Raw genomic sequence first — 27,991 nt, 5'->3', positions numbered from 1 at the left:
ACAGCATCAATGCTTGGGCTGATAATCAGCTATTCCTGATGTGTATCAGTGATTTGGATCAGCAAATCCAATGTAATATATTGAAGTTTGCAGGGTGGGATACTGAATTGTAAGGAGGATGCAAAGTAGCTTCAATGTGACTAGGATGGATTCATCGAGAAGGCAAAAACATGGCAGATGCAACGTCATATAGATAAACCTGAAGTTAGGAAAAACAGAAAGGCAGTATTACTTAAATGGTCTTAGCTTTTCCCCCATTTTATTTTCCTGTAACCTATTTGTCTCTCTCATGTCCATCAGTTACCTCTGATTCTCCTGACACCCACCCACACTGGAGGTATTTACAGTAAACCGTTAACCTATCAGCACATCTTTGGAACCTAATACAGCTTTACAGAGAAAGTGTAAATTCCACACAGGTAACACTGGAGTTAGGATCAAACTCAGGTCTCTGGAGCTGTGAGGCAGCAGCATTATCACTGCTATATATCATCCCTAAAGAGTGAGGCCACACTTTGGGCAGTCTCCTTACCTAAGCAAGGATATATGTATTTGCTATACAGGGAGTTCAGTGAAGATTCATCAAACTGATTCTTGGGATGGTATGAGTGCCATACAAGGAGAGGTTAGATCAACTAGGTTTGTATTTTCACTTGAGTTTAGAAGGATGAGAGGTGATTTAAGTGAACCTTGGAAAATTCTGACAAAATAACGTAGATTGGATGCAGGGTAGTTGTTTCTCCTGGCTGGGATATCTGAGATGGATCATAGTCTTGGGTTGCAAGTCCACAGACTTGAGACTGAAGTGAGAAATTTCTTCACTCAGACGGTGTGAACCTGTGGAATTCACTACCAAAGATTTTGAAGAAAGGAATAAGTAAGTTTTTAGATGCAAATGTCATCAATGGATGCAGACAAATAGCTGAAATATGGTAATGAGATAACTGACTCTTACTATTTACTGTATTTCTATGCAAGTTGCTGAAAGTATGACAGAGAGAAACTTTTGGAGGTCCTGATCAAAATCTTCCAGTCTTCTTTAGACGCATGGGTGGTGTCACCCACCCATCAATGAAGATTTTTTTTTGTGGCTTGAAGTTTATTTCACAATTTCAAACTTCATGGATGTTTTTGCTAATATCCCATTGAAAGCTAGAGTTGCTGAACTGCCAGAGGAACTCAGTGGGTCAGGCAGCAACTGGGCTCCTCCATCAGTTTTGTTTTTGCTCGAGATCCCAGCATCTGTAGTCTCTATATGACTATGAATTATTTTTGCTTCTGTTGATTAAGAGAGCTTCCTAACCAGATCTTGCAGGACAGACTTCTGTTCTTTGTTTCTATGTGTTTATAATTTATTCCTGGACCTTTCTCACTGAATGAAGACCACATGAAAGCTTCGGTAATCTAAAGTTTTTGGGCAACCATTTTGGTGCATTCCCCATCCACTAGTCCAACCCCAAAATATTGTTACTGAGCATTCTGTGACACATTTTGAGAACTGTTAAAGTTTCAAACATAGTCATTTAAGGTTAGAGTGGTGGTCAAAGCTGGAGTTTATTGCTGGGACCCCTAATTCTCTCTATTCAAGAGGCAGTGGATTGTTCTGCATAAAGGTTTCATAAATTGTAATACCATTTATTTTGGAGGCAGGTTTGTTTGCGAAGAGGAGGTTTGTTAGTCTGTCAAACTATTGTTTCGCTGAAAAGTATCCAAATCCTTTTCTCACCCAGGGCCTCTCAACTCCTCAAGCAATGAAGACCTTCATCAGATATGGTGCTGTGTACCTCATTCACCTTGGATTAAGCATAGAAAGTCATGTAGCATGGTAGCAGGTCCTTTGACTCAACTCGTCCGTGCTGACCAAGATGACCATCTAAGCTAGTATAGAGTCAAAAGCAATTCCATTCCAACAGGACTGTATTATGAACCTGGGGAGCTGCCTTTTCTTAAAGTATCATGTGCACAAGTCCATTCAGTTAAGATGTTTTGCTAGAAATATCTAATGAGTAAAAGTTAGATTGCATAAAGAATTTAAATACATTTTGAAGCAGTCCTCTGTGTAACTGAATTATGTGCATCATTTAGGGTTTCAGTTGAATCAGTGGTCATCTCATAACGTACCAGCTTATTGCGTGACAGAAGTAGAAGACCACAGTTGTACTGACACCATCTGGAATTCTATAGAATCTGAGATCACAGATTGAAGGGTGATAATGTATTTATGTGGTGTCAGTGAATATGCAGCATGTTTTCTGTATACATGCACACATTGTGTAAAAGCTTTTTTAGGATTAATCTTCAAAAGTAGATTGGCTGTCATGGCATGGTTTCAGAGGGAATACAGTGAAAAGAAAGTGTTTTCAAGTCTGGTGCCAGTTCCTATTCCCACGTGTTAGACTTCTGTGCAAGTATGCAGACCTTCCCTGGGGTGGGTCTTATTGACTTTGGCTCTAATTTAAGGTTTATATACCAGCCTTGATGGATTGTATTTAGAAGATTAAATATTACATCCAAAATACTACATGATTGTGGGGTAAGATTCTTTTTGAAGGATAATTTAACTTAGAATGATTTTTTTCATCTGTATTCTAGTATTTAAATGTTCTTAAAGTTGCCTTCAGGAGCTCTGAGACAAGCAGATGTAGAAAAGTGTATTTGATTTATGTGCATGATTTATGGCAACTTCCTCTGTTTCCTGCAAGTTTCATTTGTAGTTTAACTAGATAAGTGCATTTTTCACATAGGAATCTAGGCAGTTAATGTGGGGGAGGGGAGGGATTGCAACAGAGCCTGACTCCTGTTATTTGATGTCAACACATGCCACAGCTGAAGTTACTGAGTAGAATTTGGAAGGATTTCTGGATGCTACTGAGTGTTTATCATGTTGGGAGTGGAGGTAAAAATAAATATGTGCACAACAAAACCCTGGTAGAAGAAAGATTGATGGTAATTTGAGTGTATCATGAAGTCTTGGAGGAAATGTGTCCATCAGAATGCTAAGGGGTGAGAAGATATGTGTGGTCATGACATCATACTATAGGTGCCTGAAATGTTGGTGGATGATCTGTTGAAAGTGGAGGCTGGTGTGGTTAAAGGTAAAGACAAGGAGAACATTTTTTTGTAGTCCTGGGATGGAGGGAAAGTGATTGGGGAAGGTATCAGAAATAGAATGGATGTGGTCAAGGAATCTATCAACAATAATGGAGGCAAATCTATTGGGGAAGTTTCTCTGCAATGGGAGATGGGATTGTCCAGCTCCTTCTGGTCCAGTAGTCTCTTGCTTACATCTGTAAATCTTCTGATGCCCTTCCAAAATCTTGCATCCATTGTTTCTGGTTTCCGCACTCTATTCATCTCCTTTTCACTTTAGACATTTGACCTTGACACCCCCATCCCCCTTCACCTTTGCTTTGAATGGAGGCCAACCATTTCACTTTCAGGGCTGGCTAAACATGTTCCCATATTGAGCATTTTACTGTACAACCACTGGAGTCAAATGTGTTCAAAATAATCAAAACCCTTAATGAAAAAAAAATTAATGAAAAAACTTCTATCTATGAACAGATGAATCGGTAACCATAGTTTGGCAAAAGGACCTAAGAGGGGTTAGAATTGTTTTTACACAGAATGTTACAATCTGGAGAGCATTGCTTAAAAGACTTATAGAAGAAAATTTAATATCAGCTTTACAAAAGAATAGAATAACTAGAATCATTCAGTCCCTTGTTCCTGCTCTGCCATTCATTTTAAAATCATGGCTGCCTTTTTATGTTTGTACCACTATCCTGCACAAACCCCATATTCCCCTTAATATCACTTTCTATCACTCTCTTGAATATGCTCAGCAACCTTGCCTCTATAGCCCTCTGGTTTTAAGAAAGAAAATTCCCAAACTTCGCCACCCACTGGCTGAAGGGATTTGTTCTGATTTCTGTGCTGAATGGATGACCCCTTATTTTGAGATTTTGACGCCTAGTCCTGGACACCCAGCTAAGGGAAATTGCGTCCCTGCATCTACCCTGTCAACACTCATCATTTGGATCCTTCAGTGAGATCACTTCTAATTTCAAGAGTAGAAGCTCAGTCTGCTAAATCTGCCATACTAAGAAGCAATCTGGCAAACTTTTCTTGTGTGCCCTCCACCATAAAGAATATCCTTCTTTGGGTAGAGAGACCAGACCTGTACTCAATATTCCAGATGTGTTTCACCAGGATCCCATATAATTGGAGCAAGACATCTCTGCCCTTGTACTCAAATCTTCTTGTGACATACAGTTTGCCTTCCTAATTGCTTGCTGTATCTGTATGGGTAACCTTCAAGGACACCCAGCTCCCTCTGATAATCATCAGCACTTTTCAGTTTCTCATGATTTTAAAGAAAATACTGTATCTCTTCTGTTTTTTCTCTTAGTGGATGAGCTTAGAATTTTCCACATAACTTTCCCTCTGCCGTGCCCTTGTCCATTCCATTAATCTATCTCCCTGTAACTTCCCTTTGCATGTTTCTCACGGCCCATATTGCCATTTAGCTTTGTAATATTTCTAAGTTAGTTGTTGATATGGTTGATTTTCTTCATCCAAATTATCAATATAGGTCATGAAGAGTGGGGCCCCAAATGCAATCCCTGTTGGCACCCCTCAAATTACAGTCTCTTGACCTGAAAATGACCCATGTATTCTTTCTGCTGCTTAACCATTCCTCAATTCACACTAGTTCATTACCCTCGTGCATTCCAGTTTTGTTTAATAACCTCTTGTGTGGTACATTATCAATGACCTTCTGAATGTCCAAATACATAATCAACTGATTTCCCCTGATTTATTATGCAAAATTCCAAGGTTTTGTCAAGCACGGTTTCTCATAAATCCATCATTATGTTTTAAGTTTCCTATTATCATTTCCTTAATAGTCGATTCCTGTACTTTCTCTTCTATTGCTGTCGTCCAACTATAGGAAATTGATGTGAAAAGGAATTATTTTGGGGTTATGCAGAAGACTAGGATATTGAGACTAATTGAGTAGTTTGTTTTTAAAACAAAAAAGAATGGACAATCGTGATTGGTTGAATGGCTGCATTTAGCGCAATATGATTATCCCTTGACTGGTGTCTTTACTAATAAGCACAGATTAGGGGTTGAACTTGACATTTTACTTTTATCTGTATGTTTTTTTTAGTGAATGCTGTATATATCTGTGGGCATAATGATTGTTACTATGCTAGCAACCCAAGGCCTGGAAATGTTAAATCTCACTAGCAGTCAGAGAATTTGAACTTTGTGGATTAGATGTGAAATAAAAAGTTAGATTTTTACAACAGGCGTTATTAATACTATCTGGTTCATTATGGTCCTTCAGAAGAGGAAATACGTTGTCCTGGCCTGTATGATTCCAGACCATGGCCACGTGGTTGACTTTCAGTTAGCCCCAAAATGGAACAGCAAGTCACTCTGTTTTAGGGCAATAAAGAACTGGCAATAAATACCAGCCTTGCCAGTGATGACCACATCTTTTTTAAAAAAAAACATGGGATCAGTGCAGTGAATTGAGGTCCCGTTGTAGATATTAGTGTAAATATGTGCTACAAAACAGTGAAAGAATGGGTGAAAGCAAAGTAATGATCAAGATGGGAAATGAAAATTTTATTATGGGCAAGGATGAGAAATTTTGGGGGAAGAGAATTGCTAGAATTCATCATGAATGGAAGGCCAGAGATTTGTGCAGTTGGGTACTTAAAAGTGTCATTGCATGTTCCTTCAGTGACTTCTACTTAGGGTGGTCACAAGTGGCATTGCAGATGGAAAATAGTTTGTAGGTTCAGGATAGAAGGAGTAGTCAATGATCTGGTGAGTGATAGAAACCATAGCAAAATTAGTGGGCATCAGAAATGGTTGTGGGAGAGGAGATTTCATGCAAAGGCATTTGAATATACATTGATGTATCGTTGCAGTTAATTGGTTGAAATTTTGCAATTTCCTTTTTTTGTTTTGAAGGGAAGAGCCATCAGCTCCACCGACACCATGGAGCATTTCTGGATGAAGAGCAGGGCAGTAAATAGTACTGCTACTTCATAGCTGTAGTAACTCTGCTCAATCCTGATCTCTAGTGCTGTTTGCATGGAGTTTCTACATTATCCCTATGACTCTCTGAGTTTCCCCTGGGGCTAGTCTGGTTTCATCCCACATCCCAAAGATGTGTTGGTTGGTAGGTTAATTGGCCATTGTAAATTGCTCCTAGTTTGGATGTGTTTTAGGAGAATTGGGGGATTAGTGGAGAAAGTTGGGCACGTGAGAGAATAGTTCCTGAACTCTCACCATTTCAATTTTCGAATGACTCCTACAGTTAGACTTCCCTGGTCGCTTTTCCCAGATCTTGTCTATTGTAATGAAATAGTAAATTTGCAGACAACACGAAAATTGGTGGAGTCGTAGATAGCAAAGAGTGTTGCAGTGGGATTTAGATCAGCAGAGTGATGGCGTACAATGAAGGCATGGGGCCCTTTCAGCCCACTTCATTCATGCCAACCATGATGCCAATCTATGCTAACCCTATATGCCTACATTAGGCCTGTATCCTTCTGTGCTTTTCCTATCCAAATGCCTTTTAAACATTGTTATTGTATCTGCCACTACCACCTCCTTTTGACAGATTGTTACAGATATTCACCACCCACTGTGTGGAAAAACTTGCCCGTCAGATCTCCTTCTAAATTTCCTCATCCATCACCTTAAACCTGTGCCTTTTGTTTCTATGTGCCCTTGTCCTGGGAAAGAGACTCTTTAAGGTCACCCATCTGTTACCTTACACCTGTCTGGATTAAATTCCATTTGCTATCACTCTGCTGATCTATGTCCCACTGCAACACTCTTTGCTCTCTACGACTCCACCAATTTCGTGTTGTCTGCAAATTTACTATATAGGTCCCAGCGCCGATCCCTGCAGTACACCACTTGTTATAGACTTCTAGTCAGAAAAACACCCAACTACCACTAGCCTCTGCATCCTATTACCCAGCCAATATTGGATCCAGTTTGTCAACACTCCTCAGGTTCCTTGTGCTTTAACCTTCTGGACCTTGTGAGACCTTATCAAAAGCATCACTGTAGTCCATGTAAGCAATGTCTACCACTCTGCTCTCACCAATTTTCTTAGTTACCACCTCAAAAAAAACTCTGATTTGTGTATTCAGTCTTTGCCTTTCCAAGTGAACATACATCGTGTCCTGCAGAATCACCTTCAGCAACTTCCCTATCACTGATGTAAGGCTCTCCAGGCTTATCCCAGCTTCCCTTGTTGAATGAGCAGAAAACATGAGCTATCCCCCATCTTCTCAGTACCTCACCTGTGGGTAATGAAGATGCAAAAATCTCCATCAGAGTCCCAGCAATCTCCTCTCTTGGCTTCCTGGGATAGATCTCGTCAGGCTCTGGGGATTTATCCACGCTAATGTGCATCAATATTTCTGGTACTTCCTCCTTCCTGATACAGACATGCTCTACCCCTTCACATTCACATCCAGCCTTCACATCCTTCTCCCTGGTGAATACTGATGAGAATTTAGGATCTCGTTTATGTCCCCTTGACCCACACATAGATTAGCCCTTTCGTCCCTGAAGTGACTTTTTTTTTGCCTTGGCTACCCTCTTACTTATAAATATGCCTAAAAGGTTTTAGGATTCTCCTTGATCTTATTTTCCAAGGTCATTTCATTGCCTCTTTTTAACTCCCTAATTTCTTTAAAGTCTCTCCTAAATCCTCTAGAAACATCAAAGGACTCGTTCGATATCAATTTCCTATACCTGACATGTGCTATCTTTTCCCTGATCAAACCTCTAATATCACTTGTACCAAGGTTCCCTAAACTTGCCATCTTTGCTTCCAGGGACATGTTGACTTTGAACTCTAATTATCTTGCCTTTAAATGCCTTTACTTGTCAGATATTTTTCTCTCTAGCAGCTGCTCCCAATCTACTTCTATCAGGTCCTGTCTTAAAGGCCAGTCTTGAGGACCAACCCTTTTCCATGACTATCTTGAAGTTTCTTGAGCATGGCCACTGTCCTCGAAGGATTCTTCCAAAGACGCTTCTGTCACTTCCCATCCTCATTCCCTAAGATAAAGTTAAGCACAGCCCTCTCCCTTGGTAGACTCTTTACATGCTGCTTCAAAAAACCTCTTAGATGTGTTTTATGAATTCCACCCCGTGTAAGTGCCTTGCATTAAGGTGATCCCAGTCAATATTGGGAAAGTTTAAAATCCTCCACTACTGCAGCTCTATTGCTTTTATACCCTTCTGTGATCTGTCTACATATCTGTTATTATTTGCACTGACTATTAGGAGGCTTGTAGTATAACTCCATCAAAATGATCATCCATTTCTTATTTCTAAGCTCTACCCATATAGCCTCATTGGGCGATCCCTCCAGGATATCCTCCCCAAGTATTGCTGTAATGCTGTCCCTGATCAGCATTGCAACACCCTTATTTTTTCTACTCTCCTCTGTCACACCTGAAACTTCTCTACTCTGGAATATTGAGCTGCCAGTTCTGCTTTTCCCTCAACCATATTTCTATGATTGCAACAGTATCATAATTCCATGTGCTGATCCAAGTTCTCAGCTCATTTATTTTGCCTGTGAACCTCTTTACATTATAGTAAATGTAGTTAAGCCTGCAGGCCTCTCATGTTTCTCCTCCTGTCTCTCTCTGCCCTTCCCACTGGATTTGCTGTTCTATTTTCCACATGAGTCAGCTTCCCACCTGCTTCCCCACCCTTTTGTCTCATTAGTTTAAACCCTCCCAAGCAACACTAGCAAAGCTGCCTGCAAGGATACTGGTCCTCTTCTAGATCTGGTGCAATTTGTCTTTCTTGTACATGTCTCTCTTGCACCAGGAAAAAATCTGAATTCTCCTTATTTGGGATCTCAGTTTCCAGACCACACCAGTTTTCCCTTTTACCATGAATGCAGAAACTCCTCCAATCTTTGTTTCTTGTTAGATTACTCAGTTTATTTTCCCCATGTAAACTTTTTGGTCATCTATTATTGAATTCTGAAATGCTCACAATCCTCAGACTTGCTGTTTTTTTCTGGCAACATTGTTCATCTTTTCCTAAGATTTAATGCTCTCTTTCATTTCTCCTATAAATCCACTGCTGGATCACCTTTTCCTCTTATCATTTTGTTTTGAAAAATCAAATTGGATGTCATCTCTTTAATGGGAGCTGTTGCCTCTCCATTGTCTTGCACTTCTAAATGTTGTTTCCCCATTCAGCCCATCCAAATGTGTCTCGTGCCTTCACGGTTTTCTTTGCTAGGTTGAAAATGCCAGTGAACTGCATCACTTTTGAATTTAATGTAAAATTCGGTCATATTTTCCTGAGGCCCCCATTAGAATGAGGTTATTAATTAACCCTGTTGTATTGCTTGCTTGTAAGATAGCTGTTTCCTATTTGGTTCCTCAACATACTGTTCCAGAAATCAATCTCTTATATATTCCAGGAAGGCATGCTCTACATCGTTAGTGCTATACTAATTTGATTTGTTGTGTCTACATATGGATTAAAGTACCATATGATTAGTGTATTACTTCTTCTTACAAGCACCTCTAATTTCCTTATTTGTGCCACGCCCTACATCATGGCTACTTTTCAGAGGCCTATAAACAACAACTGCTAATGTTTTCTGTTCTCTGCTGCTGCTTAGCTCCACCCAAACTGATTTTAGTTCTGTACCACAATCTGCCTGCCAAGATCCTGTCTGACAACTGCAGTGATGTCATCTCTTATTAACCTTGCAACCCACCTCCTTTTCCTTTTTGCCTCTTTCTAAATGTCAAAATTTGAAATACTTAGTTCCCACCTGAATTGACAATTAGATCATGAACAATTTTTGGCTATCTGTGATGCTAATTTGTCCACTCTGCTGCAGTGTTCACTTGCAGAGATGTTTTAAGTCGGCTCATTCAATGAATCTTCATTGACTCTTAAGTCCATATTTTGCCATTTCAAATCTCAACACTGAGTAGGATCTCTTGCAGATGTCAAACACTATAATTTATTAACAGTCTACTTAGAAGCTTAAGACCCATTTATCTCTTGGGACTGAATATTTTATTACAAACAGGACAATGCTTGTGCTAATTGTATGTCAGTTATGATCTCAAACCATACCAAGACTTGCCAAAAATGTTTCAGTAAGCAAACTAGGATTTATGTAACATGTTTCTTCAAGTGATTCACAGTCCATTAAATACTCTTAAATTCAAGTCATTTCCACATACAGGCAACCCCTATGTTATGACTATTTGGGTTATGGAAATTTGCCCTTACAGAATTCACAAATTAAGACCCAAAAATCTGTGATGTGGAATAAGGCTTGCTCTTACAGAATTTATGTGTGGGGGAAAAATTAAATGAATAGAAAATGCAGAAGAAGCTTAAAATTTTGTCTATTTTTATTTTTTTGATGTATGCTCAAGTAATGTTCTTTTTTGTGCAGTAGGTTCAAAGCCGTTTTTAAGAGTTTTCCATTTTATTTACCTTCAAGATGTCTGATACAGAGCCAGCAAGTTTAAATGCAAGTTGTAAACCTAGACTACCACTGTTAATTGATGTGACTTATATCATTAAACTACCTTGCACTTTTAAATGTGTATCAAATATAGCTACGTCTCCAGTCAAACTGAAGCTGGAAGGCTATAAGCATCTGCAGCCCTCTGTGCCCCCCAAATACAGCTGCTGGCCACAAGAGATTTGCTTTGGAAACTGACAAGACAATCTATTAAGTGGCTCCCCTGCCATGAACCAGCAGCTGTGGTATTCATCATTACTCTTCCCATAGGAACGCATCTCCACTTTAGGGTTATGGAAAATAGCAATATGGATTGTGTTCTAGGAACACAGCCCTCTAATGCAGGGGTTGCCCGCATTTAAATGAAACAGACTGTTTACATTCAAACGGGTTCTACAAAGAACACTAGGATAAATGATCAATTAATCTGTTTCCCGATGATAGAAGAGGGATAAGTGTAGGGCATGTAACTGAAAGGACTTGCTCATTGGTGATGCAAAGAGATTGTTTGCTTTCCAATTTGGCATTCAATTAATGTATTGCCTAAAGGGCAGAATCTCTTATGTTGCAGTATTTCCTCAGTTTCTAGTTTTTTTTAAACTAAAAACGATGTTTTAATGTGTTGTAAATTTTGGCTTTAATTTGCAACCTCTAATCAGAGAGGGGGGGTTATTTATTCATTTTTGGTGATCTGGGTGTCATTAGCAAGGCACTACTGCTCATCCCTAATTGCCCTTCAGGAGGTTGTGATGAACCTCTCCAGTTCTGGTGAAAGTAGTTGACTGATGCATTTGGGTAGGGAGTTAGCAGTGATCTGTTTCCAAATCAGTTTGTAGTATGACTTGGAGGGGAACAGCTGGAGGTGACCCATGCAGGTATCCTTAACCTTGGTGGTAGAGGTTACAGGATTGGGAGGTGCTGTCAGGATAGACCAGGTGAATGACTGCAGTGCATTGAGTAGATACAACACATTGCAGCCACTGTGCTCAGTGGTAGTGGGAATAGATGTTTTTCCCCGGATGGTGCTGAGCTTCCTGACGGTTGCTGGTGCTTCACTTCCATCGAACTCCTGATTTGTGTCTTGTAGATGGTGGAAAGGCTTTGGGGTGTCAGGAGGTGAGTCACTTGCCGCAGGATACCCAATCTCTTCCTGCTCCTGTAGTCATAATATTTGAGGCTGGTTCAGTTGAGATTTCAGTCATTGGTCCCCAGAATGTTGAGGGTGGGGGTGCTGTCAGTAGTAATGCAGTTGAACGTTAAGGTTGTTAATCCCTCTCTTGGAAATAAGAACATAAGTAGGATCAAAGAGGAAATACAAATAAGGGGACGTGTAAAAGCTATGAAATTCCCTTATTACCCTATCAACCAGATAACTTCAGTCATGGCTTATCACCATGTTGACCCTGGACTTGCCCTGACAGAGATTTGCCCTATCCTCTATCCCTCTCCCACTGTCTCTGACATGAAACTAACTTATTTTCTTTCTTTCCCAGTTCTGACAAAGGGTCTTTGACCTGACCTGAAACGTTAACTCTGATTCTCTTTCTGGAGTTGTAGTTCCCAGCCTGAGAACGATCAGTTTATTCTCACACTTTGTTTCCTGTCACTTAGCCAATTTTCAAATTTCAAATTAGTGTAGCGGTTAGCATAACACTATTACTGTGCCAGTGACCCGGGTTCAATTCCAGCCACTGTCTGTAAGGAGTTTTTATGTTCTCCCTGTGTCTGTATGGGTTTCCTCTGGGTGCTCTGGTTTCCTCCCACATTCCAAAGACGTACGGGTTAGGAAGTTGTGGGAATGCTACGTTGGCGCTGGAAGTGTGGCGACACTTGTGGGCTGCCCCCAGAATGCTCTCTGCAAAAGATGTATTTCACTGTGCTTTGATGTACATGTGACTAATAAAGATACCTTGCCTTTTATCTTCTCCCTGGTTCCATCTGGTCTAACTTTTTTACCGACCTCCTGTATGGGACCTTATGAAAAGCTTTTAGAAAATCTGAAAACACCACATCCTTTGGTTTCTCCTTATCTATTCTACTGGTCACATCCTCAAGAACTCCAGTAGATTAATCAAACATTATTTTTCTTTCATACGTGGTGTTTCATGTTGGCTCTTCCTTATCCTGTTGTTCTTCAAGGTGTTCTGTTATTACAGCCTTCGTTACACGTTCCAGCAATTTTCCTTTCACTGATGTTCTGCAGGTCAGTAGTTCCCTGTTTTTCCTTTCACTTCTTTCCTAAATAGTGGAGTCAGATTTGCTACCCTCCAGTCTAAAGGAACAATTGCTGAATCTGCAGGACTTTAGAAGTGATGACCACAACATCCACCATCTCTAAAGCCACCTCTACCAAAGTTTTGGGATGTAAATCATTGGGTTCATGGGATTTATCAGCTTTTCAGCTCAAGGACATCTCTAGTACTAATATTCAACTAATACTTTGCTCCTTCAATTTCTCATTCTTGCTAGACCCTTGATATGTACGGCAGGCTTTGTGTGTCTTGCGTGAAGCCAGGCACAAAGTAGTGTTTAATTCTTTTACAATTTCCTTATTCCCCATTATAAATTCTCCTGTCTCCAAGATACCCATGTTTACCATCATTATTTTTTTCCTTTTAATTGTACCTATTGAAACTCTCAGTCTGCTTTCGTGTTTCTTGCTAGTTTGTTCTTGTATTCTGTCGTGGTTTTCTATATTAATTTCTGGGTCCTTTTGAGTTCTAAAATGTTCCCAATCCTGCTGCTGTTTCTGGCAATTTTATAAGCCTCTTCCCTTGATTTGCTTTCTTTACATCCTCTTGTCAGCCACAGATGAATAAGTTTTCCCTTTTGGCTTTGTGCTTTAAAGGAATTGTATATCTTTTGTAACTTGTGCAATAATTCTTTAAATGCTAAACATTGCTTACAATGCTATGCCCTTCAGTGTATTCTCCCAATCAACCAGCTGATTCATTAATGACATTAGTTCAAAAGGTTGACACAGTGATGCAGCAGTTAGTGCTGCTGTGTCAAGGCTCCAGTGGCCCAGTGCTGTGTGGAAATTTCATGCTTTCCTAGTGACCATTTGAGTTTCTGCCAGGTGCTCAGGTGCCCTCCCACATTCCAAAGTCATATTGGCAGGTTAATTGACTATTGTGTATGTAAGTGGCAAAAGGAATCAAAGGGGAGTTGATGGGGATGTGTGAGAGAGAATACATTGCACGGGTACAGAGTAATAAGGAGAGGATGAATGATGGGATTGTTCTGCCAAGGACCAGCATGGGACAGATGGGCTGAATGCCTTATCTATAGTCATAGTAAGTACTAATCAAAGTAACTGTAGCAGAGGCAGTGACGGTAATAAAGGTCAGAAGTACAAGGTGTTCACTTATGATTGCACAATATTCAATTCCAATCAGAACTCAGTTAATGAAGTATTCTGTACTTGCATGCAGCAAGCCAAAAACATTCACCAATGAGCAGAAAACTGGCAAATAACATTCGTGTTACAAGAATACCAGAATCCCCTTTTGTATTCCCCAGTGAACTAAGGGGGTTCTGCTGATTTACCAGGAATAGTAGAGTAAGGAATATTCTGAGCTGTGGCATTACAGGTGGTGGTGTGCCTTTCTGATGCTGATGTTGATGGTTTGCATTGCCTCATGGATGCTCAATTTTGCCTTGACATATTTGTTCTGAGTCTATTCCATTTTTCTTGATTGTAGTGGCACACAACATGATGGAGCGTATCCTCCCTGGGAAGTGAGAGTTGCCCACACAAGTAGGGGTGAAGACCACACACCAATAATACTTTAGAAGTCATGGGTAGATTGGTGTGGACAAGGTGCTTGTGTTGGTTCACTTGCCATCCTGCCATAGATCCAGTCGGTGATGGTACTGCCAAAACACTGTCAGTGATGTAAACTGAAGTCCCCCACCCAGTGTATAGTCTGTGACCTTGCTACTTTCAGTGCATCTTTCAAGTGTTATTCAACATGGATGGACACTGATTTGTAAGCTGTGGGAGATATTAAGAGGTAATTAGTAGGATGGTTCCTTGCCTATGTTTCATTTGGTACTTGAGTCTTCATGGAGTCTGGAGTCAATGCTGAAGACTCCCAGGGCTCCTCCCTTCTGCCTATAGATCACTGAGCTACCACCTTTGGTGGGTCTGTCTTTCTGTTGGGACAGGGGGCACCCAGAGATTGTAATGGAGAAGACTGGCACATTGTCATCAAGGTACGATTCTGTGAGTATGAATGTTAAGCTTTTGCTTGACTAGACTGTGTGGTACAGCTCTCCCAATTGAAACAACAGTCCTCAGATGTTTGTGAGAGGACTTTGCAAGGTTGACTTGTTAAAACTTGAGCTGAGCCCGTATAATTAACAAGATTGAAATGTGCATTGTAAACCAGTGAAATGCCAGTTATTGTTTTTTCCATTGCTAGGAAATAGTAGAAAATATGTTTGAATTATTAATTCTCAACAATTTGTTAATGACCTGCTTGCTTGCCAAAAGAGAGAACAGAGTTATATAGGTATCCTCCTGGTGACTGGAATCATTTTGCTGGTACCATGGGAGCCATGGCCTTTGGAAGACTGGATAATTTTAAAATGGGCTAGGGGTAATGTGGTATAGGGATCTGGAGAGGAAATAGTTTGGAACCTGGGAAATTACAGCATCAGCCAGGTGCATGTGAAACTGTCCTTTAGAGAAACAGATCTTTGCATTGCATGGAAAATGGCTTGTGCACTTACTGCTGTATGATTCAAAGTGAATGAGTCAATTATTGCAGAATCTCTTTAATCTTCCCATTGAACGATATAATGAAAAATTTGTTCCTACATTAAACTTGAGACTGAATCTTTTTTGTTGCGGTTACTTGAGGGTTTACTTTCCCGAAATCAATTAGTGCTGGTTGGTCTTTGATTTTCTTTTTAATATTAATGTATGAGCAATCACAGATCACTCTTTGCCTTTCCTCAACAGGGAATGCACCTTCATTGCTTAGATGTGAAACCCCTTTGTCCACAAACCTATTATGGTCCTAGCTGACCTGACTAGCCTGGCACAAATTGTTTAAAGAAGTAATTGCATATTTAAAATTTCCCTTTTTAAAAATAAAAGCAAAGCCCTATCTTATTGAAAATTTAGGATTTCATACTCAAGAGTCCTATGACAATCCAAAGCATATGGTAGTCAGTGGTGTATGAAGTTAAAGTTGAGTTTAATGTCATATGACCAAGTACATATGACAATAACTAACTTGTAGAGCATCACAGGCATATAGCATTAGATACACAGCATTCACAAGAAAAACAAATTAAACATAAATTACACAAAATTATACAAGAAAGAACACAATTAGAACAAAAAACAAAGCCCATTGTAGTGCAAAGTGGTCATAGTGTTGAGGTAGTGATTAAGATTGTGCAGGTTGGTTCAAGAACTGAATGGCTGAAGGGAAGTAGCTGTTCTTGAACCTGATGGTGTGGGACTTCAGGCTTCTGTACCTCCTGCCTGATGAAAGCTGTGAGAAGATGGCGTGGCCCGGATGGTGGGGATCTTTGATAGATGTTGCCTTCTTGAGGCAGCGCCTCATGTAGATACTACCAATGGTGGGGAGGAATGTGCCTGTGATGTATACTGAACAAAAGTGGCATTTAACGTGAAATTCATTGCATTCCCAAGAACATTCACCTTGCTAGTTGGAAAAGTTACAATAGAGAGTTATTGTCAAATTTGGAGATAAATTGATGCAATCTCCCCTCTTTGTGCCTTCTGTAGTCATTGAATACCTTTTTGTGCATGGAGATTGAAATGGAGAGCACTGTTTCTCGAAATTTATTGAGCTGCTTCAGCTGTACCCATTTAGGTGAAAGGTGATTATTCCTTCTGCACTTCTCACTTAATTCATAGATGGTGCAGAGGCTGCAAGGAATCTGGAGGTAAGTGACAGGGTGTTTCAAGAGTTTCCTGAACCACCTTCAATAATGCTGTGGTCTTTGGTGGAAACAGGCTAGGAACATGCATTGTGGAAATGATGCACTGCACAACCCTGAACTAATTTTCTTACTTGTCATGCTCCAGTTCTTCCATCATCAATATAATAAAAGATGCACATTTTTTCTTTTGTTTTTGCAGCTATTGTGGATGATGAAAGACTCTCAGCAGAGGAGATGGATGAGAGGAGGCATCAGAATATTGCTTATGAATATTTATGCCATCTAGAGGAGGCCAAACAGTAAGCACCATTTGAATTCACTTAGTAGCGAGAAGTAGAACTTCTTATCAAAATGATAGAAATGCTGAGGAAAAATTGCCCTTTTAAAGGTGATGTTTGTATGTTTTTAAAGAGGTGTAGACCAGGCCTTATTTAGAAAAAAGTAACTGAGCTCTTCAGTGCATTAGTGTGGTTTGGTTGGAAGCACTCTTGCGCTGGAGTCACCCAAAGTAAGTTGATGCTGGAACATGAAACTGTGGGATTTTTTAGAGGCTGTGCATTGAATTGAGATCTCCTCTTGCATTGGATTGAGATCTTCTCTTGCAACAATACATGTGGATGTACAAAAATTCTATGGAGATGGTCAAGTGAGTGGAAAACTACTTAGCTGGTTTGCATGATATTTTTTCCTCCAATCAGCTATTTCCCTTGGAATATTGTTCTATGCAACATTGCTGTTGTGTCTGTCTCCATTTCTTTGCAGTTTGAAAGCAATGGCAATTCGTTAAAGAAAATACAGAGGGTTTTATTTCATATAAGGCCAGTAAACTCCCATGGTGATTATCTAGACTACTCAATAGGGGCAGAATTAGGGTATATTTGGCACAATGCTCTGATATGGTGAGGGAAAAATTGTCCATCCCATAATTAGCTGATGTTCACAGTCTAGGTTAGCGCACGATTAATGGGGATTTGGATAAGGGAAAGAGTTGTCAGCATTTATATGGCACTTTTCAAAACCTCGGGATATTCCAAAGCACTTTACAGCTATTTAAGTATTTTTGAGATGTTTGTAAAATAGAAAATATGTAGCCATGGAACTGTACTCAAATGACAAGTCAATGGCCTGGATTGTGGACAATGGTGAAGGAATGCTGCTTTTAGTTCATTACATTTGCAACTCCTGTAGACCTTTTATGAACTTTTGAGTTGTAACTCACTGTAATCAAGCATCTGGTAACCATTGCTTTAATATGCCAGCGCAGCTTTTGGTCGATTGAGGAAAGTGGTATTTCAAGATCAAGACTTCAGACCTGGCACAAAACTTACGGTCTATCAGGCAGTAATGATTCCCACCCTCCTAGATGCTTCTGAGATCTGGTCACTCTAGATCAGGCATCACACAGCACTGTAAAAATACTACTAACACTGTCTGCAAATTCATCCAAGTTGAATGGATGGATAAGCTAATGTGTGTTAGTATCCTCTCTCAGGCAAACATCTCCAGTCTGAGGCCCTATTTGCTCTCACTTGGCTACATTGCACGTGCCATGAACAAATTTCCTGAAATTCTCTATTGAGGTTTCTCATGGGAAGAGATTACCAGGCTATAAGAGGGGGAAAAAAAAGTTAAATATATGCTCAATACCTCCTTGGAAATGCAACAAATCCTGACTCCTGGAAATCTCTGGCCTATAACTACTTAAAATGGAGAAGAAGCATTGGGAATGGTATTGAGAGCCTCATTCATGCATCAGGTATGCACACAGGTCCTTCATGAGTGGCGGAAAGAGTGCACTGCCTTGTAAACTATCCAACTCCCTTTCCTGTCAGGATATCCTGCTTCATCTGGAAGATTCTGGTGTTCCCACATTGCCTTTTCGACCACCTCACAACCCACAAGACTTCTATGGAAGCAAGCATTCCTCAGTCCCAAGGGACTGTCTAAGTTGAAGAAGATTAGCTCGGCACCCTCTTTGGGAACCTAGGACCTGTGTAAAGCAACAATTTGTCTCCAACCAATCCCATTTGTGTAATTGTTACTGAGGTGATATGCCTAAACAAAGATCTGTTGTGAATATAAATTGATACTGAATAATGTACAAAAGGCAAAATAAAAAAAGAAAAGATGGAGAAAGTGATAAAAGAAGTACATTTTTTAAATTGTCTGAAATATCTAGCAATATTTGAAATATGAGCAAATAGGCTTCATATTTGTAGATGAAATTTCTGTACCAGGATGGTGCTTTGGTTGTAATTAAGATTTAATCATGTCATTAGAAATTCCCTTCCATGTGAATAAATAAGTCCTGACTTTTTCCTGTTTGTGTTTAGTGGTTCCTGGTGGACATCTGTAGCTATATGATGACCTTGCATGTGTTTCAACATCTAGTCTCTTGGTTTTTATATTATTAGAACAAAGTTCATAGAAGAATGGAATTAGGGGACAGGAACTTTTAGATTTTCCATTTAATTGGCCATGTACAGAAGTTTTCTGTATTATTCCTTAATGTTAGCGCTGCAAACTTTGCCTTTTATCTTTACAGCAAATTCCTGGCGAACTCCCAAGGAGGGATAAAACAAACGAGAGGAAAAAAATACCCAAAGACATGTTTGGGGCTTTAATGTCAAGGATTTAACAGTATACCCCTTTCTCGAAAAAATGGTTTTATTCTGGAGAAATTGATGCAACTTGAGTTGTACCAATTTTACAAGTAGGTTTGTGAAACTGGAGAGTAGATGTGTAAATCTGTCCTTTGGTTGCTAATAAAGTAGTTTAATTGACATCTCAGAAGTACCAGTTGTTTGGAACAAGTTGCTTCTGTATCTGTCAACTCACTCATTTGGTGAAATGCACAGATGGCTTAAATGATATCTCTGTATTGAACAGACAGTCCAACTCCAGAGATGATTTTTTTTTGTTTGAAAGATGTTTTTGTCTTTAACGTACAAAGTTAAATTTAATGCAAGTTCTTACTGATTGAAGCAGCACATAATTGTTGCAGTGCATTTTGAAAAATTATGTTTGTGTTTTTAAGATATTGCTTGCCGCCTTGCCAGTTTGCTTTTTTAAAAAATAATATTGCAGTGTAATTACAGACCACCAAACTACTTGAAGATTAGGACTATTTGATCAAAAATAATTTGGAAGGCATCTGGTGTCTTTGAGATCAAATGGAAACTTTATTGCATTCTTTTTTACACATTAATGCCTGAGGCCTAAGGAGGATCTGTTTGATGCAGCTTTTTAAAAAGAACATCCATTATCACTGTAATATTTAATAGCTTAAATAAAACAGCTTAAGTGGACTGCTTGTGGTTTCACTAAGTGAAAGACATGTATAAATGTAAAAGCAACTTTTTGTGTATTTAAAATCAATATCTTTTCAAGTTGCACTTCTTTCAAATTACTTATAGATACACTTTTATTTGGTTGGATGTTTTGAAGGCAGAAAGAACCCAATTTGACTATTTTGCATCATAAGTGTAAATTTTTCCAAAATTTTACAATTTGTTTTTGTATCAGCAAAAGTTCCACTGGTATAAAATTAAAATGGAACAAAGTTGGAAATATTCAGCAGATCAGGGAGTATCCATGGACAGAGAATGTATTTACATTTCGCATCAGTTAACTTTCCTTAATGAACTCCCCTAAGAATGTGAGCTCAAACCTTTCTAGATGGGCTAACTTCATTTATGTGACTGCTCAGATGAATTTCATTTGTACTGAGAATGTAGACCTAATCTACCTAGATATGGATATCAAAAGGTATGGACCAAAGGATCTAATCAGTGATAAGTCTGAAGGAATTATATGATCTACTTCTGCTCCTATACCATCTATCCGTGCTCAGTTGCAGAATTGGCTGGATCCATCAAATGTAGTATGTGTGTCCTTAAAGTGAATTTTTAGAGACTAATCTATTTAGTATGGGTATGGTGGAAACAGAACAATTAAGTAAGGCCTTTGACAAAGTCCTGCATGGGAGGCTGGTCCAGAAGGTTAAGTCGCTTGGCATTCAGAATGAAGTAGTCAATTGGATTCAACTTGAGCTTAGTGGGAGAAGCCAGAGAGTGGTAGTAGATGGTTGTCTCTCTGATTGGAGGCCTGCGAGTAGTGGTGTGCTGCAGGGATCTGTGCTGGATTCATTGTTGTTTATCATCTATATTAATAATTTAGATGATAATGTGGTAAACTGGATCAGCAAATTTGCAGATGACACCAAGATTGGGGGCTTAGTGGACAGCGAGAAAAGCTATCAAATCTTGCAAAGTGATCTGGACCAGCTGGGAAAGTGGGCTGTAAAATGGCAGATGGAATTTAATGCAGACAAGTGTGAGGTGATGCACTTTGGGAGGACAAACCAGGGTAAGACTTGCACAGTGAATGGTAGGGCACTGAGGTGTGCGGTAGAACAAAGGGACCTGGGAATACAGATCCATAATTCCTTGAAAGTGGCATCATGGGTAGATAGGGCTGTAAAAAGAGCTTGTGGCACATTGGCCTTCATTAATCAGGGCATTCAGTACAGGTGTAGGGATGTTGTGTTGAAGTTGTATAAGATGTTGGTGAGGCCAAACTTGGAGTATTGTGTGCAGTTCTGGTCACCTACCTACAGGAAAGATGTCAATAAGCTTAAAAGAGTGCAGAAAAAATCTACACAGATGTTGCCAGGGCTTGAGTTATAGAGAAAGGTTGAATAGGTTAGGGGTTTATTCCATGGAGTGCAGGAGAATGAGGGGAGATCTTCTCGAGGTATACAAAATTTATGAGGGGTGTAGATAGGGTGAATGCATGCAGGCTTTTTCCCCTCAGGTTGGGTGAGACTAGAACAAGAGGTCATAGGTTTAGGGTGAAATATTTAAGGGGAATCTGAGGGGGAATTACTTCACTCAGAGGGTGGTGCACGTGTGGAATGGGCTGCCAGCTGAAGTTGTGGATGTGGGTTCAACTGTAACATTTAAGGGAAGTTTGGATAGGTACATGGATGAGAGAGGTATGGAGGGCTATGGTCAGGCTGCAGGTAGATGGGACTAGGCAGAAAACCAGGCCAGCATGGACTAAATGGGCTGAAGGGCCTGTTTCTGTGCTGCAGTGTTCTATGACTCAAAGTAACTGGACAAATATTCCAAAGGACCAGATAAATAATCTGTGGGCCAGAGTTCAAATCTCAACATGGTAGTTATCAGGAAGGATGCCCACAAAACTAATGATCATCATTACTTCGCTATTATCTTTCGGGGTGGAAGTGTGTCATCCTTATACGGTCTGGCCTCTGTGTCCCTTTCGACACATCAATGTGGTTGACCCTTAAATGCCCTTCTGAAGTGACTGAGGAAGCCAATTACTTGCAACATGACCACCACATTGCAGCAAAGAACAAACCAAGTGGCTCACTTGATATTGATCTTGCAACCCTCTCAACCTTCAAAGTTGTCCTTGCAAACGCCTAAGCAATAGTATCTGCATTAGGGGAGATACTCACAGATAAGCCAAATGATGGTCATCTTCAGACTCTTCTATCATATTCCCTGAGTATGTCCTGTTCTACTGGCAGGGCATACCAACAAAAGGAGCAGCATGGTGTTGTACAGAAAGGAGGAAGTAGTCCTGGGAGTTGTCAGCATTGACTCCAGACCCCATGAAATCACCTTGGTATCAGGTTAAATGGGCAAGGACACCACCCCTTGATTTATGACACATCATCCTTCCTCAGCTGATGAATCAATCCTCTTCCATGTTGACCAGCATTTGGATGAAGTATTGAAAGTAGCAAAAGCACAAAACATGTTCTTTGACATCACTGCAGGAGTTCTTCAGGCTGAACCATCTTCAGCTGCTAATTTGGTGACCACCTTTCCATCATAATCTTAGAAATGAGATGTCCGTACAATGTTCATTTCCATTTGTTAACCTCTCAGCAAATGAAGCAGCCATGCAGCAAGGCTTAATCCAGCATTTTTGGTTTCTATTTCAGATTTCCAGCATCTGCAGTACTTTGCTTTGGAATTCCTGAGAGCTCCCCCTTGAGCAGAGTTGAGAAACAAATTGATGCAGAGAAATGCAGCCTACGGTTGTTTCTAATTTTAGTCCAGTATACTCTTGCATACATTAGCCTCCTTTGTTCAGTTTGCTTTCCTTTTACTTACACACTGACCTTTTGATACAAACTAGTGGAATGTTTCCTAGATTTGTCTCGCTTGGGAGTGGATGATCAAGAATCTTGAGGTGGTTGTTTATCTCGGAGACCTTGTACCATTCTAAACCTGGGAATCAGAAAATTGAAAGCAAATTTTACTGTAGCTCTGTTTAGGTATAATTTTAGAAGAGGTTATGCCATTTACACAGCTCATTCCCACTTCTTGGCACAGAATGCACTAACAAAAATGGCTAAAGTTGTAGCTTGAGCAGAAGAAGGTGTGATGCAGAAATGCTGTTTTGATGGCATTGGCAATAAGTACGAGAGGACATGGCTTTAGGGTGAAAGGGGAAAGGTTTAGGGGGAACAGAGGGAACTTCTTCACTCAAAGAGTGGGGGGAGTGTGGAATGGGCTGCCATCTGATGTGGTACATGCGGGCTCGCTCCTAACTTTTAAGAGTAAATTGGATAGATACATGGACGAGAGAGGTCTGGAGGGGTATGGGCTGGGGGCAGTTAAATGGGACTAGCAGAATAATGTTTCGGCACAGACTAGAAGGGCCAAATGGCCTGTTTTCTGTGCTGTAGTTTTCTATGGTTCTATGGTTAAAGAACAATATCAGATCAACTGCAGATTTGCTCTGCTGGAAGAAAATTAGTCTTTGCTGATATGTTTGTAACTCCAGTGCAATCTGAAGCAAGCTTCCTTTACAGTTCAGATGCTTTCTCTGAAGATGTTGCAATCTCACACTGCTTGGATTGCTTTGAATTACATAATTGCCTCTTATTGAAACATTGTAATTGTGCAACACAAGTTATTTTAAGATCAATATATCTGTTTTTAACAGCAAACTATATGCCATTCAGAATAGGCAATCAGATTAATGCCCAATGACCCAAAGTGTACACTCTTAAGGGTTTTGGGTACATTCCGATCTTCACCCACACTCAGTGTGGCTTGTGCTTCTTGCTCAATTTCCACAACTTTCTCTCCTACTCCCTGCCCCTCCCCGTGGTTGCTACTTTATTTTTAGCTTTTATTTTCCAATTTTAGATTTCCAGAATCGACGCTGCTTTGTTTTTGTCAGTCCATCATCTTTCTCCTCTGTTCTTTTCTTAATAGCAATCAAATCTGCCTGATTAATAACTGTCAAGAATTTAATGATTTAATATTTGCCCAATCACTGTAATTTGAGTCTCACTTCCCCTGTTCACTCAGCTGCCTTCTCTCTGTCTCTCTCTCCCCTCTCTCTCTCTTGCAGAAATCTCCTTTTATTTTTGTTTGTTCATGTCCGGTCATGCTTGGCTTGGTCGCCAGCCTTGGTAGCATGAACAACTATAAATCATTTGCGTTTATTTTACTCTTCTCATGACTTTGAGATATTGGCTGCAAGGCACCTCAGAATAAGGCGCTGATATATCAAGCAAATGAAACTCGTACATATTTAGATCAAAACTCTCTAAGCCACTCACTCTGGCTTGAAGTAATATTTCACTCTTTTTAACTTGATTTTTTTTGGACCCCATTAACTTAATAACTTAAACCTAAATTGTAGTCACCCAAGATTTGCTTGTTGTACAAAGCAGAAGTTTGCAATTTTAGGAATCGTAATTTTGTAGCTAACTCTTTTTTTCTTAAATTGTGTTGTTTTGGAGTTGGAATAATGGCTTTACATAAATCTCTAGGTAAGAACTATTAATGATTTTACTGATAGAGTGGTGACTAGTCTCCAGAAATGAAAGCTGCTAAATGGATCACTTTATCTCTAAAGTATAAATTTGAGAGGTACTATTAAATTAAAATGTAATTAATAGTGTCTCTTAATTTCCTTACCACTTGTAAGCTAAATGGTGGTTTAAAAAAAAAATCCAGTGCTTTATGTGGAGCTTCTTCCTTAATGGAGTTTACAGTGTTTCTCAAAAGACAGAGGAAAGGAAGGAAAAGCTAATTTTTAACAACGGGTTGAGATGTTGAAGCTTGCAGCATCCGTTTCACAGCACCCTTTCTGCCTCCACCTTGTCCACGTGCACTCTAATGAGTGACCTCATAACTGCGGTCAAACGAAACCAGTAAGCTGCACTAGCACCAAAGTGACTCAGCTGCCATGCAAAAATGCTAATTTCTTGCTGAGGTTAACCACTTGCTAGTGTGGTAAGGGAAGGTCACACGAATATATACGAAAACTCATTGCGCGAATGGTAATGATCCCGTTTGGAGAACTTAGTAGTGACAAATGTCAACAACAGAACACTGCAGACCATCTCTTGCACTACTCTGAACTTGTCTCTGATTTTTTTTGGACTAATGTCTTGTTTTGCGCAGTCTTTTTTTCTCTTCATTATTTTATTTATGTTTTGTGTGCTATCTGAACTTCCGTGCCTGTGTTGCTGCTGCAAGCAAGTTTTTCATTGTACTTGTGCACATGACAATCTCAACTTGATGACTTGACTTCAGTCTGGAGAGGTGAGGTTATGCTTTTGGTTGCTGAAGAGAATCTACTGTTTACAGAGCCATCTGGGGGAGAGGGAGGGAGGGGGAGATGAGAGACAATTCAGCACTGTTGCTGAGACTTAAAACCAGAAAGGGAATTCAGGCAGCCAGCAGATCAGAATGTTTCTTTCGTAGGATCTGAGGGGAGTTGATAAGAATGTGAGGAGAATAAAATGGGATTACTGTAAATAGGTGCTTGATGGTCAGTATGGGCTCAGTGGGCTGAAGGGTTTTTTCTATGCTTTCTGACTCTTTAAAACAAAAAAAAGTTATAATGCAGAAAGATAACTTTTTACAGCAGAACTGGCCATCTCTGATACAAACAAAAAAGGTAAGTCATTTGAGCAAATGCTGAGAATATTTGTGAGGATGCTGTCAGGGCCAGAAAATTTTGGTTCAGAGGGGAGATTTCCTGCAGGTTCATAAAACTGAGGTGCCTAGTCTGGGTAAACAGGATGAACCTATTTCCCTTGATGTAACTTGAGGTATAGACTCAATTTGTATGGCAGGTGGTTTTGAGGGAATTGTGTGGTGGATATTACTGTCTGAAATGATGGGAAGTAGAAAATTTTTTTTGCTGTTTAAAAATTATCGACTGTATTATGAGGGCTGTTACCTGTGGATCAAGAGTGGGAACAAGGAGTAACCCAAGTAACCCCATTTTTGGCTGGCAAAGACACAATGGCCAGAGTGGCCTTCTGTGCAGTAACATTCTGTGATTCTTTGATCTTATTTGATTTACTGTTCTTCCCACAAGTGTGATCTGAGAGTTGGGGGGGGGGGGGAAACATGCTTTTAAATTACTCAAGTAATAGCAAATTAGGAAACAAACTTTTTAATTGACTACCTGTCAATTCATTTTTATTCAACACTACAGTGTTATTAAGGTTATGTAATGGTCATAATAGAGAGTCAATGTTGTAGCTTTACCTTTTGGTTTCCTCTTGCACAGGAGCCTGATTGAGGTGTGAACTAATTTAGATACTTCTGAAGAGATTCTTTGCCATTGCAAGAACAGCAGTGGTTTCTTTCCCTTGAGGATGACATTTAAATCAGTTGGGCTTTCATAGCAATTCTCCCAGTTTCATGGGCACCAATACAGATAACTGATTTTCAGATGTTTTAGGACTACCATGGATGGGCTGTGCACATGTATTCTGTGGCTATTTGGTTTGGGCCTTTTGTTTACTAATCTAAAAGCATCACCACTAAGCTAATTTACTTTATATTGCATCAAAGAAAGTACATTCTTTTTAAAATTACATTAGGGCCTGGTAATTGTGGCAGAATTTGATCTATCTCCAACTGTGCAGTTGTTTCATAGAAAACCTGAGCTCTGCACCTGTGTAGTGATATTTTGGAAGAATCTGCATCAATTGTGTGCCATTGGCTTTTGAATTCATGACCTTGGCACTTTGAATAGTGTAGTTTCAGTTGACCAAGTTGATCAGAGGGATAGAAATTTTGGTCTTGCAGATCCCTTGGTGTCCTTTATCAAACCACAATTTTGGGGAAAAAAACATGCTTTTGAATTACTCAAAATAGCAAATTATGAAACACACTTTTTAATTGACTGTCAATTCATTTTTATTCAACACTAGAGTGTCATTAATGTTATGTAATGGACAATAAATTAACTGATTTTAATGGACAATAAATACCTTGTGTACATTAAATGATGCAAATAGTCAATCACATGAGGAAAATGCAGTTAAGACAGGTGCAGGTGGGAATGGGAGCAGCTTGAGATGAGAGTGGCCAGTGTGGTATATAGAGAATAGGGAGCAGTGGTATAGGGAATGGACTGTGCATATAATGGAATAACAACCTAAAATGCCTTTTAAAATGCATCTATTGAATCAGATTTATTATCACTGACATATGACGTGAAATTTGTTTTGCAGCAGCAGTACAGTGCAGACATATAAATCTATAAATTACAAAATTAAATAAACAGTGCAGAAAATGTAATGTTTCCAGTTTCCTCTGCTTTAACATTTGACTATTTTTCAGCTGCTGATCCTTTATGTCTAACATTTGGAATCTGAAATAGAAACAGTAAATGTCCTGGGGTCTGTTTAGTGTGTGGTGCAAGAAAATATTCTGGTGTACCAATATTTTCCATTGTTCTTGAATATTTAGGCTTCTTGTATTATTCATTTAAGACATTGAAGGAGGCCATTCAACAGACTGAGTTTGTGCTGGCTCTGAGCATTCCCATCTCATTCATCCCACCCCCCCCCCCCCCCCCCCCCCATTTATTTTCCTGTAATCTATTCTCTCTCAATGCCCATCAACTAACAATTCTCTAGCCACTTACCTACATCAAAGGTCAATTAGCTACTTAAATTACCCTATCAGGTATGTCTCTTGGGTCTGGGAGGAAACTGGAGTACCCAGGGAAACCCATGCAGTCACAGGGACAACACGCAGTCACTACATATTGGTAGCACTAAAGCAAATACTGAGTGAACTATTTAATTAACTATTCAAATTGTTAAATATTTCCATGTGATATACACTCCCCTTGATTGCAAAGTCTGAAGTATTTGCTCAAAATACACAGAACATTCCTAATTTAATGTGCATTTATTACACAGAACCTTAAGTGTTTTCCCTTGGACACCAATTTTTTTTAAATTTAATTTTTTTTAAATTTAACTTTTATTTACAGCGTGGTAACAGGCCCTTCCGGCCCAACGAGTCCATGCCGCCCATTTTAAACCCAAATTAACCTACCCATATGTCTTTGCAATATGGGAGGAAACCGGAGCACCCGGAGGAAACCCACGCAGACACAGTAGAACGTACGAACTCCTTACAGCGACGGAAATCGAACCCCGATCGCTGGCGCTGTAATAGCATCATG

At 39.7% G+C, this 27,991-nt stretch overlaps 1 protein-coding gene across 1 annotated transcript in view; it reads left to right on the top strand.

Moving 5' to 3' along the window:
- The window catches only part of iqgap2 (IQ motif containing GTPase activating protein 2), a 228,648-nt gene that overhangs the window by 9,311 nt on the left and 191,346 nt on the right, over positions 1-27,991 (top strand). The window contains 1 exon segment of the mRNA XM_052019190.1: positions 16,692-16,791. Within this exon segment, the coding sequence (XP_051875150.1) occupies positions 16,692-16,791 (100 nt within the window).

This window comes from Pristis pectinata, chromosome 7, assembly GCF_009764475.1.
Source record: "Pristis pectinata isolate sPriPec2 chromosome 7, sPriPec2.1.pri, whole genome shotgun sequence".
Classification (NCBI taxonomy): domain Eukaryota; kingdom Metazoa; phylum Chordata; class Chondrichthyes; order Rhinopristiformes; family Pristidae; genus Pristis; species Pristis pectinata.
The sequence above is the reverse complement of the archived record's forward strand: the minus strand, read 5'-3'. Positions and strand labels throughout refer to the sequence as shown.